Below are 14,048 nucleotides of genomic sequence, written 5' to 3'. Positions count from 1 at the left end.
TCCGGACCAACTCAAGTCAAAGGGATCTGCCGCCGTCTGGTCTTGACTCGGTGCTCGGGCGGACCCTCGTTCATGCACGGCGCCGCAGGATCTGTCCGATGATCAACGGTCAGGCATCAAAACGGGTGATTATTTGAGCAATGATATGCAGTGGGCATTCCCCTGAGCCAATCTTGAGATAGACCAGTGAGCCCCCAGTCTAGACAAGACACTGTCTGGACGACAAGCAAGACTGACATTTCGCCAAGGGCCAACTTGTCGTTCCGGCCACCCCACAAGCTACACGATCACGGCCGTGTATGCGTACTGTTTTCACATTCTAATATAAATGCCACACTATATCACGATGAAGCTTTGAGGAGGCGGCGGCATGACCCGAAAACACATGAAAACTCTGCTTGTTTGGATAGATTGTTGATCATTGTTCATTATTTCTGTCGAGAGGCGATGATGAGTCGACAAAACTCAGCAAACTGCCGTCTCGCGGTCTAGTGTTCGGATGTGATACGCGACCTGACTTGACAAGAATTTGCTCCAATCTATTTGTCGAGATGGTTTGACTTGCGAGGTGCGTCAAGGATTGTGGTGCCAAAGGCTATCGCTCGATGGTAGCGCCGATCATCGGTCGCATTGGTTGCATCTCGGGCGGACCCCAGGGAAACCCCCACCCCTACCGTGGAGGGCCCGAGGCGCCCCTCCGCCCTCTGCCTCGGGGAAGGGGGCGCACCGAAACAAACCTACTCCGTAAGCACAGTGGCACCCTATTTAGTGAATGGTAGGCCTGCAGAAATAGGTACCTAGGTACTGGCTCCTGGGCATAGGGTCTTGTGGTTCCCCCCACTGTACGGAGTACAGGTAAATCAATGTCGAGACGATCATAGAAAGCACCATAGTGGGTGCTCCCCAGGCGGCCATTTCTACCCGGACGGCGACCAAAAGTCCAACTAAACTCGACTTGAATGCTGCCCCGAGGTTCCAAGAAGCCCCGCAGGGTACTCGTAGTCAAACTGGCTTGACGGCCAAGCGTCGTGTCGCTGCAGGTCAACCGTGACACAATCCGGAGCCAGGGTCTCAATAGCCTTTGCTCATTGGCCATACCGACCATTGAGATGGAAAAGATACCAGTAGTGGAGGTAGTGGTGTGATCGTTCATAATTGAATACCTCGTCGATTACAACTTCACACTAGGTACAGACGTGTGTCTACCCAAAAAATGCCTCCCTGCGTTACAGTGGTGACCTCCACTGCCTCCAGTGCCTCCCCTCCGTTGCCTGCACCCGCTGCTGCTGCTGCTGCTCCTCCCTCCTCCTTCTGGTCCCTCCATTCTCCCTCTTCTCCCCCCAGTCTGCATCCAGTCTGCCAACCCACCAGCGCTGGATGGCAAAAGATGGGCCCCTACCGAGCTTACTTGCCCATCCATGAGGGGCAGTGCCACTCGAACTCAGGTCTAGACTTGAATAATGACGCCTCATGGCTGAACTACGACAGCAAGCCAGCACCATGGCTAGGACAGGAGCTCAGCTCGTTGATTGCTCCGACACAACTGACCATGCAACAAGTCACGATTCATGCCGAGTAGGACATGGTATGACGGATCTCGAGGCCCACACAATCACCTGAACAACGTGTTGCACCATTGCAACACCCCATCTGCCATCCCTCGCCCTCTCAAGAGAGCGAGCGATATTGCCAGAAGCCTCTGGTAATCTCAAGCACTCAGACTGCCCTCCCCCTCCACTCCACATATAAACCCAGAATTGCCCGACCCACCGTCCCACGAGGCCCTGGTCAATCGTGGTCATGGCCATGGCCAGTCATCTTCACATTCTTATGAAATCGTCGTAAAAAAGGAGCAAGCAAAAGGTTTCTCGGAAAGTCGGAACAAATTGTCATTGTTCGTCGATTGCAGCACAGAGGCTGCGCACCAATTCTCTCTCAACGCCTTTTCCCGTCCAGCAACACTCTAATGAGTAGAATGCCTTTGACTTTGTAACCAATAAATGTCTCCGCCCTCAAAATATAGATCCAACCATGTACAAGCACCTTGACCACTCAATCCCTTCTCTTTCATCACAACCCCGTGTCCTCTCGTGGCCACTAAGCAATAACAATATCTCGTAGTATTTCAAGGGAGCCAAAATGCTCCTTGCCTCTGCTGAGGCTGCCGTCAGGGTATAAGAATAACATCACATCTCCCAGACGACGTTTTCACGCCCATGCTCCCTTGGATGTTCTCTAATAAGACATCGCACTGTGCAAGAGACGCCGATTCCAAAAGCTTTTCCCAATTCCTGCGCTCCAGTCTTCGTCTGTACATTGCATCAATAAATGCGTCGCTTCGTATTTGGTCCAAAATGCACGACAAGGATCCAGATCGCCGACTAAACGCCAAAATCCCAATATGTCCCGTAACTATTCCCAATCAATCATTCCCTCGTAGTCTCGTCGTCAGGCTCCTGGTTGAGCCTGCACACCAACAGCCCTCTTAGTCTTCATTATGCTCGACACCAATCATCGACTCGGCCCATGACCTTATGGTCTCGTCGAATCAAGGCTTTTGGGTCGCAGATTGGAGCCACTCATAGCTGCAGCTTTGTTGACCCCCATTTTCCGGGTTAGTTTCGCATAGTGCAGTCCGCACGCGTTACAGAGTGTCCGTGCCCCGTCTGGGCCTCGTCGCCATTCTGGTGTCTCGGCTCGGTTGCAACTGTGGCATCGACCTGGAGGTGCGGCCTTCTGTGACATATTAGCATTGCCATAGCGCGAGAGAACACCAACATCACTTACGCCTCGCCGTTTTTTGGCGTCACCGGCAGAGAAGCCTCCGTTCTTGTAGTCATCAGACAACCCATGATAGTCTTCATCCATTGGCCCTCCCCGAGCAAGACGAGCCCTTTGCTCCGACATGGCGGTTTGCTGGGCCACTACAACCTCTCGCAGATGTGTCAAGTTCTCAAAGATACGGTGAGACTGTCGAAGCATATCATCAATCTCGTGTAAACCAGGAAGCGACTCTTGAAAGAATCCCGGATGATTGTTCGAGTGGTAGCGCTGACTCCAGATTCGAGAAAAGTCGGACGTCCGCGAGGAAGCCTCGAAAATCTGCTCAAAATTAGATTTGTCTCTTGAAAGATGGGGGCAACTGTGGTACATACCTCTCCTAGGCCCATTTCTGCATCAAATACATCAAGATGTCGCTTGACCGTATCACCGTATGTTGATTCACTTCCAGGTTGGGAATGGGGAGGCCGTGGATCTTCTGGTTTGGACCCTGCAGTGAACTGGTAGGGCTCATGGGACGGAGGCGGCGGGGGAAATCCGGCCGGCGTGGGCTTGTTGTATTGAGAAAAGGCAAAGCCATTACGCTGTCCTTCAAAGGCAGGTTCGGAGCGGGTAGGAGGTGGTTCGTTATGGCCGCCAAAGGAAGTGTTGGCGAGCGAAGAAGAGCGAAAGCTCGGAGGGGCGTGCGACCGCGGAGAACCAGGATATCCGAAATGGTGAGAGACTGAGTGTCTTGTGTCAGAACCACTGGTCGGCGAGTATGATGGATTTGGCTGGTTTGCTTCAGCCTGGGTAGATGGGGTCTTGTGTCCTCCGGAGAAGACATCTCGAAGCACCGGGGGAGGCGCTGACGACTGCGAATATGGATTGACAGGCCCCCGCGGTGCTTCAGGGAATGATTGTGCCATTCCTGTCGAGTGCGGCATTGAAGGTTGATGCTGGGAAGGGGGGGCCGCAAGTGGAGCGCCTAAAGCCTCGTGGATCGAGGGAAGTGATTTGCGAGACCCTGGCGACTCTTTTTCATCGCGAGTAGATCGTCGAGTGGTGGATTCCGGGGGAGAGATGTAGCCAGACAGTGCGGTGACTGAAGGAGCAGTAGATGGGGCACATGAATAGGGCGGAGGAGGCCCAGAATGCATGCTTGTTGGACTGGTCAACGGTGCTGTATTGGGAGCGTTGGCTGATTCGGCGAGATAGTACCGAGATCGATCATGGTGATCATTGTGAGACTTGTCGAAATGAAGATGGCTTATGGATGGGAGAGTGTCCCTGTTGTTCAGATAAGTCAATGATGGAGTGTGCAGATTGATCAAGGGGACATACCTAGGCCTTGCGCCTACTTCGATGGCAGCCATACTTGCGTTGGCTCGATGCATCCACGAAGTGCCACTTTCTTTCACCAGATGTGCTTTCCCTCGAGGTACCGCGTCACCATGAGGTCTGGGCCGCCGTATGACTGACCTGGGGCCGAGAAACCGTCGTTGACCGAGTAGGAAGTGGCAACTCCAGGCAATGTGCTGCCAAAAAGTATATCCTCGCGGGGTTGTCTCACAGCCTAGATGTCACAGTATCCTGGCCAGTGTTCGAGACGAGGTAGTAATGCGCTTCTCACTGAAGACCGCTCCTGCAATTGTTTTATTGAGAGACCTTATTACCGTGGTGTGACTTGGTAGTTTGGTCGATTAGTCGAACTTTCTGTGGATGCAACCCTTGTTCTGAGGCCCTGCACTGGATGGATTCGTGGAAGATGTGGCTTCGACCGGAAGGATGCGGTGCTCAGAGCTACAACCGGAGGAGGAAGTAAGGAATTGATTGATGGCAGCAAGATTGAAGTGTGGGTGGTAAGGATGTTGAAAATCAATGGTGAAAATGATGTTGTTGTTGATGGCGGTGGTGGTGGTAGTGGTGTTGGTGGTGCACTGGTGGACTTGGGTGCAGGCGGCAATGCAGAAATCGGGTCGAGAGGATGAATGGTGACGGATGATGAAAGGAAGATGAGCAAGATGAGCAAGTCTTAGAGAGCGAGATGGGCGGAGGGCACACCCAGATCGCGCTAAAAGAAAGCCTGACCAGCAGAATCCCAGGTGGCACCAGTTCCACAAATCGTGACCATCCCCCAGTCCCACGTCAACCGTCACCCGGCCTTGGGGGTTTTCTTCCCATGGCCAGGGGAGTACGGGCCATGGGTTATGGACCGTCTACCATGGTCCTTGAGCAGCAACACCCAACTAGCCCAAGCCTATTTCCACACACCCGCAAAACCCTCGGCGCAGAAAAGTGAATTTGCAAGCTTGGTTGCCTTGGTCTCATCCTGGGCTCTAAAGTGGGGTTCCTTTGGCTTTTCTCAAGGGCGAGATAAACGTTTGGTCGGTGGTATTTGGTGTCTCGCCTACCCTCCCAGGCCCACCATGGGCATACCCGCATCACTCCGTAGGCGTTGTAGCAGGATGGAGTGAGCCGGTGGCACTGGGTGGCTTGCGGCGGGCTCTTCGGGCGCAGATGGGGCAAGAGTCCCTTATGGCACACCTGAATTGTCAACAAAGCTGCAGTCGTCCGTAAGCCGAGACGCCCAATGCCTCGCCTGCTTATGTGTATGCGTACGCAGAGGTCTTCTCGATCTTGTCGAGTGTCTCGTGAATCCATCGATCCCACTACCGACTTTGGCCAGCTGGGCGGACCCTCCGGGGCCTCACAGGCTACAGGGCCCATTCAACTCTGCTCGTAAGGACTGGACTAGTGACTAGGAACTTTCCCCGTTCAGAGTCGTGCCAGTGTCCAGTGAACAATGGTGACCCGTGCCCAGCACCGTGAGATGATAGCCCCCGAAGAAAACAAACTATCCATCGTTAGATCTATCCAGTGTCATGGTACCAACTTGATCCGATGAAATCACCGTTCCAGTGACAAGTCAATACCTCGGGTAACAAGATGCTGACAAGCCCTAAGCGTATGGTGTGATGTCAACTTGGTGAAGCTTGGTGGCAATCTATACTTGGACATGCACATCAGACTTGATTTTGGTGGGCGATCCACGCTTATCCAATCCCACAACTTCCGCCAATTCTTCTACTGTACGTTGGGGTCGTCTATGGCGTCGACACTTGCCTGGCGAGTCGAGATCTCCACAGGATCTGACCAGGAGTGCCGGGGATGTCGTAGGCTTGCTTCAAGGTTTCAGGGTATGGGGCCATGGCCAAAAAAGGTGTTTGGATCTGGTGGGTGCATCAACCGGCGGTGCATGAATCACGATCGCTTCCGAGCTCAAAATGCTTGGGGACCTCGTCTCTGGATTTGTTGTTGTGTGATTGTTTCTCGACGACGTTGGACACATTATTGAAACACTTCAAGCCTAGTCATAATAGTTATTGCAGATATCGAGACCGTCCGGAGACTTGTAAGACTGGACAGTGCTATTCTATTCTACTCTATCCAACACCTGGTGTCTAAGAACTTGCTGGTACCCATCCCCGCTCCGCCCATCTTGGGGCATTTTTGCAGCTTTCTCTCCCTTGACGAGATGCTTCACACTGTTTTAGTCTGAGCATCAAGAGACTGGTTTGCTCGTTGTTGTCATAGTCGCAAGACACCAGGGCGTGCCGGAAGATGCCGTGAATTCTAGTCAAGACGACGAAGCTCCAGTGGCTCCATACCTACGGAGTAGTGTCCATCACTGAAGGGATTTATTTCTCCGTCAGCGATGGCGAATCAGAGGCTGGCAGAGGTCAACTAAGCGTCAACATCCTGGTTAAGCGAGGCGCCTCAGCCGCGCCTTCAAGTACAAGGACCTGCTCGGGTACAGAAAGGCCCATTATTGTAGCAACACGGGCCACTAAAACAGCCTAAGGCTCCAGGCGACAGGCTCCCCCGTGCAGACCAATTGTGAGTATTCTTCTTGCCTACGGGGTCTGCCAGGGCCCAACTGCGCCCATATGCTCAAGAACAGTGCGCTTTCCGTAACGGCCAGCACGCGCCAAGGATGTCCACCTTCCCTCCTAGGAAACCTGGATCTCGATCGCGCAGGCAAATAATGCGTCTGCGTAACGCCTGTTCGTACGGTGGCCGCACATTTTGGTCACACTCGCCACACACTTGACCGTTCTATTATCGATTCCAAGCCTGTCCAAGGGGTAAAAGTCGCTTGGATATAGGATATCATTATGCGTATGGGTAAGCACACACGATTCTTCGCTTCCGATCAGATTGATGAGATCCCATGAGCTCACACATACCACTTTCATAGAGAAGCCTGTGTCAGTGGACCCTCGGACCCCATTCCCTCTCATCAGTGCCCATTCAGGACAGTGACCCAGCAGGTTGTGGTGAATCCCCCGAGACCCCACAACAGACCCGGACTGGGTACCTAGCTTTCATTGATCCCGGTTTCAGGTGTCACGATCCTGCGGTGACGAACTCCACTGTTGGCTCGCTTACAGGTTAAGTCCAAGGTTCTAAAACGGGGGTAGAACAGTCACAGAATCACAGACACCCACGAGACACCCACGACACGCATACACACAGTAGTACATTACACTGAGGGGCATCATCATGATACATTTCTGGGACCCTGAGGGAAATCCTTACAACCCTCGCCATACGTAAACTTTGTCTCAGTCTGCAAAAATCAAACCCTCCAGGTTGATCAATGACGGCTACTCAGATTACCGACAGGGATTTTGACACGTGGAGCTTGAAGTGATCGAGATCTTGCGACCTGGCAATAAATGTATCGCGGGTCCCACCAAGGAAGCCAGATCTCGCTTCCGACGAATCATGATCTCCAGATCGCGATCACCTACAACCATAAAGCATTTGACCTTCGGATCGACTGGTCATCGTGCGAGATTCAAGATGTTAGATTTCAACCGAGATTTCCATTACTCTATATGTGTACTACGCATATGTCAGCCACAGCATCTGGCGTGCGTGGTCGTCGTACCCTGCAGGAGTTTCCTGTTGATTAATCTTTCGTGAGTTTTCTTGTTCCATGTTGCGGCGTTCAGAAATTGCCACATTACGAGGGCAACCGGTCTCCTCGTGTCAATGCACCACAAGCGGTGAATGTGTGGAGGCATGTTGATGATTGGGCTCAAGCGTCGATTGAACTTTCCCTGTCTCAGTGTATAGACCTCGTTTGAGTTCTTTTACGGTTTATCAGGCTGGCTGACATATCCCTATTTATCCCCCGTGAATCATGGTCAACCATGGGCTGGGAGGCTGCATGTTGTCAGCTGTCAGGAATCGTGCATACGAGATGAACCGATCGATAATGTTAGTCGGCCGCCATCACACAAGGTCGCACAATCTCATGCTGGCGAGGTCTGGACTCTCAAAGACATCTTAGTTGGAGAGCCGGCCAGAGCGCATCTGTTGTCAAGGGACCTCACAAACTAATCTTGACTGCAGAAAGGTTTGGGTGGATTGGGGCTGCACCGGACGGCATATCCGTAGAAATCAAATTGCTTCAGGTGGTGGGAAGAGTTCGATGCGGCACTCCTCCACCATGCCCCATTAATAGAGATAAGCTACACTCGAGCGACTAATAGTCACCAACTGTTGGGATCTTGTGAGGCACCTGTGTCAATGAGATCTGTGCGTGATGTAACTCAACAGTCGGGGGAAGCCTATCCGCACCCAATGCATTTCTGACAATGGCAGACGCACGGACAAACGATTCGACTCAGTTCTTCGAGTGCAAGCTTCGGTGGCGCATCTCAGACATGGTCGGGCAGTAATGAGGCAAGCACGTGAAATCTGGGTTTGATAAATCGTCATTGCTGGTGAATCCAAGCTAGATGAAGATTAAACAAAGGGAGTGACAGATGCGCCTTGAGAGTCATGTTGGACGAAAAGACTCGACATTCCTTAGGAATCTATTACTTGCCTCTTGTTATTGCCTCGTATATTGTTGTGGGATGTTAGAGCGAAAGTATAGATGCTTCCAGGGCCACGTGGGCCTTGTAGCCTTGTAGCCTTGTAGAGAAGAGAGATGAAGTATCGATCATCTTGAATGTGTTATCACACAGTGTGTAGATGTGGATGCAGATGGTAGTGGAGGCAAGCGGTACTACCAAACTACTCCCTACTTCGATCCTTCCGTTCCTTGTCCTTGCCTTTGCAAGGCAACTGTAAACGGCTGACGCCACCGACACGTGGGACGAGCTCGGCAAAGACCCAAGCGATGGGATGCCAATTCCGACCATTACAGTTTCGAGTTCTTGGGGTTTATTGCAGCTGACGACAGCCTCTTGCAACATGGTCTGTACTGTCGTGGTTCATGATATGTGCACAGTTCGAGCGGCATTGCTTATTTCTGCTGTGGGCTCTTACCTATGCGGGCGGGAGAACACGATGCTCCTCAGTCCTAGAGGATGAGAACACCAGACCTGGAACAAGACACGTGTTACAATGTTACAAACAATCAGCTGACATCTCCAGTGTTGATACCAACTTGTTGTAATCTAAAACAGCACCCACACACGGGACAGTAGTGGCAGGAATGGTGCTAGATGGGTTCGGACTCGGAACCCGAATCCGTATGCAAGCATCAAGTTTACAATCCAGTGCTTGAACGTGGAGCCTATCATGGCATCGCCAACGACGGCAGCGACAGCAACTCTGTAAGCGAGGCCAGCGTTCGAGTATCTCGAGCCTAGTTAGTGTGACAATAGGCCTTGTGGCGGGAATGGATGCGTCTGTCAGATGCCACGGGCAGATGGTCATAGGCTTGCCCCAAATCATCATCTTTAATTGGCCCCAAAGGACCCCGGGGGCCACAAAAGCCAGCCGCGGCCTAAATCGGCAATCGTCCGGGCTCCTAGATAGGGCTAGTTCCAGGCGAAGATCCCCTGTGCTGGACGCCCGAAAACATCCGGCTCACCGTGTCTTGAATGCCATCATTCATGCACCAGTGGAGACTCAGATCAGACGCATCGGCGATCAGAGATCTCCCTGCATCAAATAGCGCCACTGTGCCCCTGCGAATCTGGGATCACCCACCCTGCCACTAAGGACCCAAGTGGCCAGGGACAGCATCCATGCCTAAGAGTTGGGCGCAGGCCCGCCATACTTGCCCTCACCTCAGTTCGCCTTTACCTAGGTACCGTGCCTACCTACCTAACAGGAGGCTTCAGTAGGTGCCTACAAGCAGTGCCACCCGCCTAAAGTGCGCGAGTCATAGGCTGTCATCCTTTATCCGGCGGTGCTGGCTTTTAGTCCCCCCTTACTCGTACAGCCCTGTTTCGTGAGACTTCACGTACTCTGAGGATGGATTCTTTTCCATACCTTTGTATTCGACAATGTCAAACTTCCTTCTTGCCCGCTTGGGCCACAAGGCCCCTTCGCTTCTACAGTAACAGCGCCACTTTAGGCGCCATCGAGGTGGTCCGCACATCCATCAGATGCCCCTCCGCCTGTTGATTCTGGGCATCTGTGTTTGAAAAGTGTACGGAGTGTGTATACGCGTACTTTGCACTGCCGGCAGGAGTCGATCTGCTAAAGGCCCTTGGCCGTTCGACTCCCCCAGTTACCAATTGCTGCAACCGACGTTGCATAACTGGCTCGCTTGTGTATCAAACCGCCACAGGGGATGAGTATCATGTCATGCTCCATTTTTCCAACCATCGTCGCTTCCACAAACGGTCAACTGACTCTGCATACTTTGCATAGTTCCATCCTACTCTGTTCTGGTGCTGCCCGTCCCCTGCCGACTCATCTTGCGAGAAGCCAATACCAGTGGACGATAATCTCCAGCCCTCGAAAAAGTTCTCAAACCGCCAACCAGAATCCCTCACGCGTGGATGCCTGGTTCTGGGCTTCACGGCCGCTGAGCCTCCCTCCAGCCTTGCTCGAACTTGTTGCTCCGCCGCTCGTTCTCAACGCTCATGCGTTCTCCTACTTTGGATTTGTTCTCGGCATGGTCAACGGCCAGTGGCCAATCATGAATTGGGGGCCATCACACTTCACATGATTTAGGGTACGTTTGGGAACAAGTGGCAAAGGTTCGGAATCTTCCACCTCTTTCGCACGATGGCCCTAAGGGATCATAAACAGACAAGGGTGTTGCTGAATTCCTCTGGCGGTAACGGAGTCACAGCCTGGGCTGTTCTGGCCCGTAATCACCGCAACTACGAGAGTGAGTGAGCACCAGCTTTTCCAGATATGCTTAACGACGGCGGTCAACAATCTGGCCACTGGCCACAACTGGTTGCTCACCATGCAGACAGCTCTACGGTTTTAACCATGGCTATCGAGTCTTGATCGTGTGTTCAGATCGCTATGACAGTTTCGGCTACTAGTTGCTGGTCATCCATGCTTTGGCACCTTCCATACATTCTCACCCGGGTTCATGAAGGTGGCCACGCCGACTAGTCGTCGAGTTACACGTCTACTGGTTGAACCGGTCACACTCAAGTTTCTCTTTTAATGCTTCTCGTGTTGTCGAGGCCCGGCAGACTAGTTGATTCTCATTGGCTATTCCTGTAGGTTCCTGGTGGTCTGATTAGCACTACGGAGTAAGGAGTACCAACGTTTCGATCGCACAATTGCCTGTTTGGGCTGCTGAGATGCCATGTCGTACAAAATTAGGCCGTGCCTCTCACAATGGCCGCCCACCCCCTCGTGACCCTGGGCCAGGACGGGGCTCACGCCGGGGACAATGCTGCCAGTGTAGCTTCTTCCAGGAGCCTTGTCCCTCAGCGCTAATCCAAACAGCTTCACAAAGATATACGTCTCAGAATATTTGGAAAGGCCCACCAACCAGTGGTTGACAAACAATTCCACATCGTCCTTACAGACCACAACATGACGGACCCGCAACGGACAAACTACAATGTCAAGTTGCCCTTCCGCATCCGTGTCCACGTCCACAACGATGCCGGCACTGGCAGACGCATGCAGGTAGTTGGACGACCGTGCGGCAAGCAAGCAAGCAAGCAGGCTGGCTGGATGAATGAATGATCCCTGCCAGGTCGAGAGACGACCAGGCTCTTTCAAAATCGGGTCTCGACTCCATTTCCACATGCAGATGTTACACAGAGACTTTCTGTGTAGGACGCGACTCGACTTTCTGACCTCGGCAACAGAGATTGGATGTAGCAGTTTCACAATCACCTCTAGTCCCGCATCTGCATCTCTTGATCGCAGGCGGACACGGTAATAAGCATGCAAATCTGGTCCAACAGTCACCAGCCCAGGCTCCTTTTTAATCTCTCGACCCTTTGTCTTCCACGTGGCAAGGGGGGAAACAGGCCGGGAGATCTGGACTCCTCGAGACGAATCGGGAAAATAGACCCAAAGGAGGACAAGGAAGGCCCTTTGAGGTAGGTCTCTGACCATTTCTGCCGAGGAATAGCATCTGCGGCACCGTCTTAACCCCAGATTTTGTTGGGGACTTGCATATGACACCGGCTGCGTGCTTAAGGAGTGTTGTGACACCTTTGATTCTTCTCGTGGGACTTCCACCCATGCCATCGCATCGCCTCGATCCCAACCGTCGAGGTCACCAAAAGACCATCCGGCCTCGTAGTATCACAATCATAAAGACCTTGGACTGCCTTGCTCCATTTCGCATTCGAACCCGATCCGTCTGTCGCATACCAGTATGTGTAAAGGCTATTCTCTCGATATGAAATGTATCACACAAATGGGCGTATATCAAAATGAACAAGAAAAATTGCGTTGAGTTTGAATCAAGGAGTCTATATCATTGATAATATATAACCAAATGTCCAACTGCCAGCCTCATTTGAGGAATCAACCAAATCGTGTATAGTCCGTCACGGACAAGTTGACACAGATACCGTCCACGCCAGGACACATAGTCCAGCGGTTGTGATCCGGAGATGACAGTCCACCATACTCGAACAACAGGTCCTTGTACAAGCTCAAGTTCCATTCTGGACGAGCGGGTTGGGAAGCCGATCAATTTGTGAGACTAATATTGAGCTAGAAAGATGTCATGCTGCCGGCTGGCAGGCTGCATACGGCCAACGTCATGGTCGCACCCAAGGCCGAGCTTGTAACATGTGAGGCGGAATGACCTACCTCTTGATCCTGATCCTGATCCAGATCATGACTCGGAGCCGAATATTTTCGTGGTTCCAAACTGCCAGGTCGCAATACAGAGCGGAGGGGTGTCTCCACTCAATGGGGAATTCAAGTCGAATGAAATCTGTCCGCCTGTCCCCACCAATCGAGGGCTGTGAATGATCTCTGAAGTCTCATGGGGACTGAACACAGAAAACAAGCTGCCGGGCGCTGAAAAGAAAACGGTTGCTCTTCGGATGGAATGAGGGTCGGACTAGCACGTAGCAGGACCAAGTCAACCCAATCTTATCCGGATTGCCAGGAGAGGCATTGTCAATCGACGAATGAATGACCAGGTCGGTCATTCATTGTCATCACTTGCTCTGGGATTCGCTGGTTCGCCCAGGAATTGTCTGGACGTGTTTTGGACAGATGGGAGGGCACTAGGGGAGGGGGCGATTCTGGATATCAATGAAAGAGAGAAGATTTCTCAATTGGATCTCCGACCCCATAGCATGAATATGTTGCCCTTTGGATACTGTACACATAGGAGTTGTTGCCAAGTCACCTGGGTGAGTCTCCCAACCTGAACGCCCTGCTAAACATCAAATTTGTCGTGGCATCGTTTTGTTTTAAAGTGGCGATTCAAAAAAGGTCAGGGTTTCCGTGGAGGAGGGGGCGGGGGTTTATGTCCGGTCTTGAGCTCGTCCCAGAACAACTGGACGAATCTTTTGACTCCTCGGGCCGGGTCAGTCGGGCCTAATATGAGGTCGAATCAGTATTTGAGCACGACATGGTGCCTGTGGTAAATTTGAATGTGACCACTGGGGTGGGTGCTGAAGATGGTGCTCATAGGTATGAGTCGACAAAGTGGTAAGGTGACCTACCCTCGATATTTGTACCACCATAATACTCGGGCGGCTTCCCATGTCGCAACTCATGAACTTTTTTATGCACTTGTTGGACACCTCGGTGAAAGGCGGGGCTTCGTAACAACTGCGAGGGGGGTTCGTGTCAACAAAGAGTCTGAGAGGAGAATGTCATCGGAAGGTCGTTTACTGTTTCTGTTAGCCGTTTCTAATCGGTGTTAGCATGTCGTGGGTCTATTATTGATTAGGTGGCGGGAGCGAACCTCGAGGAACCACAGCCATGACATGGTGCTCTGGATGCTCTTTGTTTAGACGCCTGTGCGTCAGCAGCAAGGGAGGAGTCAAGTAGGAGTGTGAAGCTTGGAAGCGGAAGAA

At 52.2% G+C, this 14,048-nt stretch overlaps 2 protein-coding genes across 5 annotated transcripts; one reads left to right on the top strand and one right to left on the bottom strand.

The window, feature by feature from the left end:
- Window positions 1-1,719: 1,719 nt before the first annotated feature.
- Window positions 1,720-4,809, bottom strand: PV10_02392. Of its 3 annotated transcripts, XM_016366703.1 has the most exons (4): window positions 4,105-4,809; window positions 3,156-4,050; window positions 2,788-3,102; window positions 1,720-2,736 (listed from the first exon to the last, which is right to left on the bottom strand). In XM_016366703.1, exons 1-4 carry the CDS (start codon window positions 4,155-4,157, stop codon window positions 2,533-2,535), a joined length of 1,467 nt encoding a protein of 488 aa, XP_016226221.1. In that variant the 5' UTR covers window positions 4,158-4,809; the 3' UTR covers window positions 1,720-2,532. The 3 variants fall into 3 exon arrangements, with proteins under 3 accessions (XP_016226221.1, XP_016226219.1, XP_016226220.1); XM_016366701.1 differs by having other exon boundaries at window positions 3,156-4,809; XM_016366702.1 differs by having other exon boundaries at window positions 1,720-3,102.
- A 5,262-nt stretch (window positions 4,810-10,071) lies between these two features.
- PV10_02391 lies at window positions 10,072-11,532 on the top strand. Of its 2 annotated transcripts, XM_016366700.1 has the most exons (3): window positions 10,072-10,778; window positions 10,831-10,912; window positions 11,004-11,532. In XM_016366700.1, the coding sequence occupies exon 1, from the start codon at window positions 10,367-10,369 to the stop codon at window positions 10,745-10,747; it is 381 nt and encodes a 126-aa protein (XP_016226218.1). In that variant the 5' UTR covers window positions 10,072-10,366; the 3' UTR covers window positions 10,748-10,778; window positions 10,831-10,912; window positions 11,004-11,532. The 2 variants fall into 2 exon arrangements, with proteins under 2 accessions (XP_016226218.1, XP_016226217.1); XM_016366699.1 differs by having other exon boundaries at window positions 10,831-11,532.
- Window positions 11,533-14,048: the final 2,516 nt, after the last annotated feature.

Source organism: Exophiala mesophila (assembly GCF_000836275.1).
Source record: "Exophiala mesophila strain CBS 40295 unplaced genomic scaffold supercont1.2, whole genome shotgun sequence".
In the NCBI taxonomy this organism is placed as follows: domain Eukaryota; kingdom Fungi; phylum Ascomycota; class Eurotiomycetes; order Chaetothyriales; family Herpotrichiellaceae; genus Exophiala; species Exophiala mesophila.
Note: the sequence above shows the minus strand (reverse complement) of the source record. Positions and strands in the feature narration are given on the sequence as shown.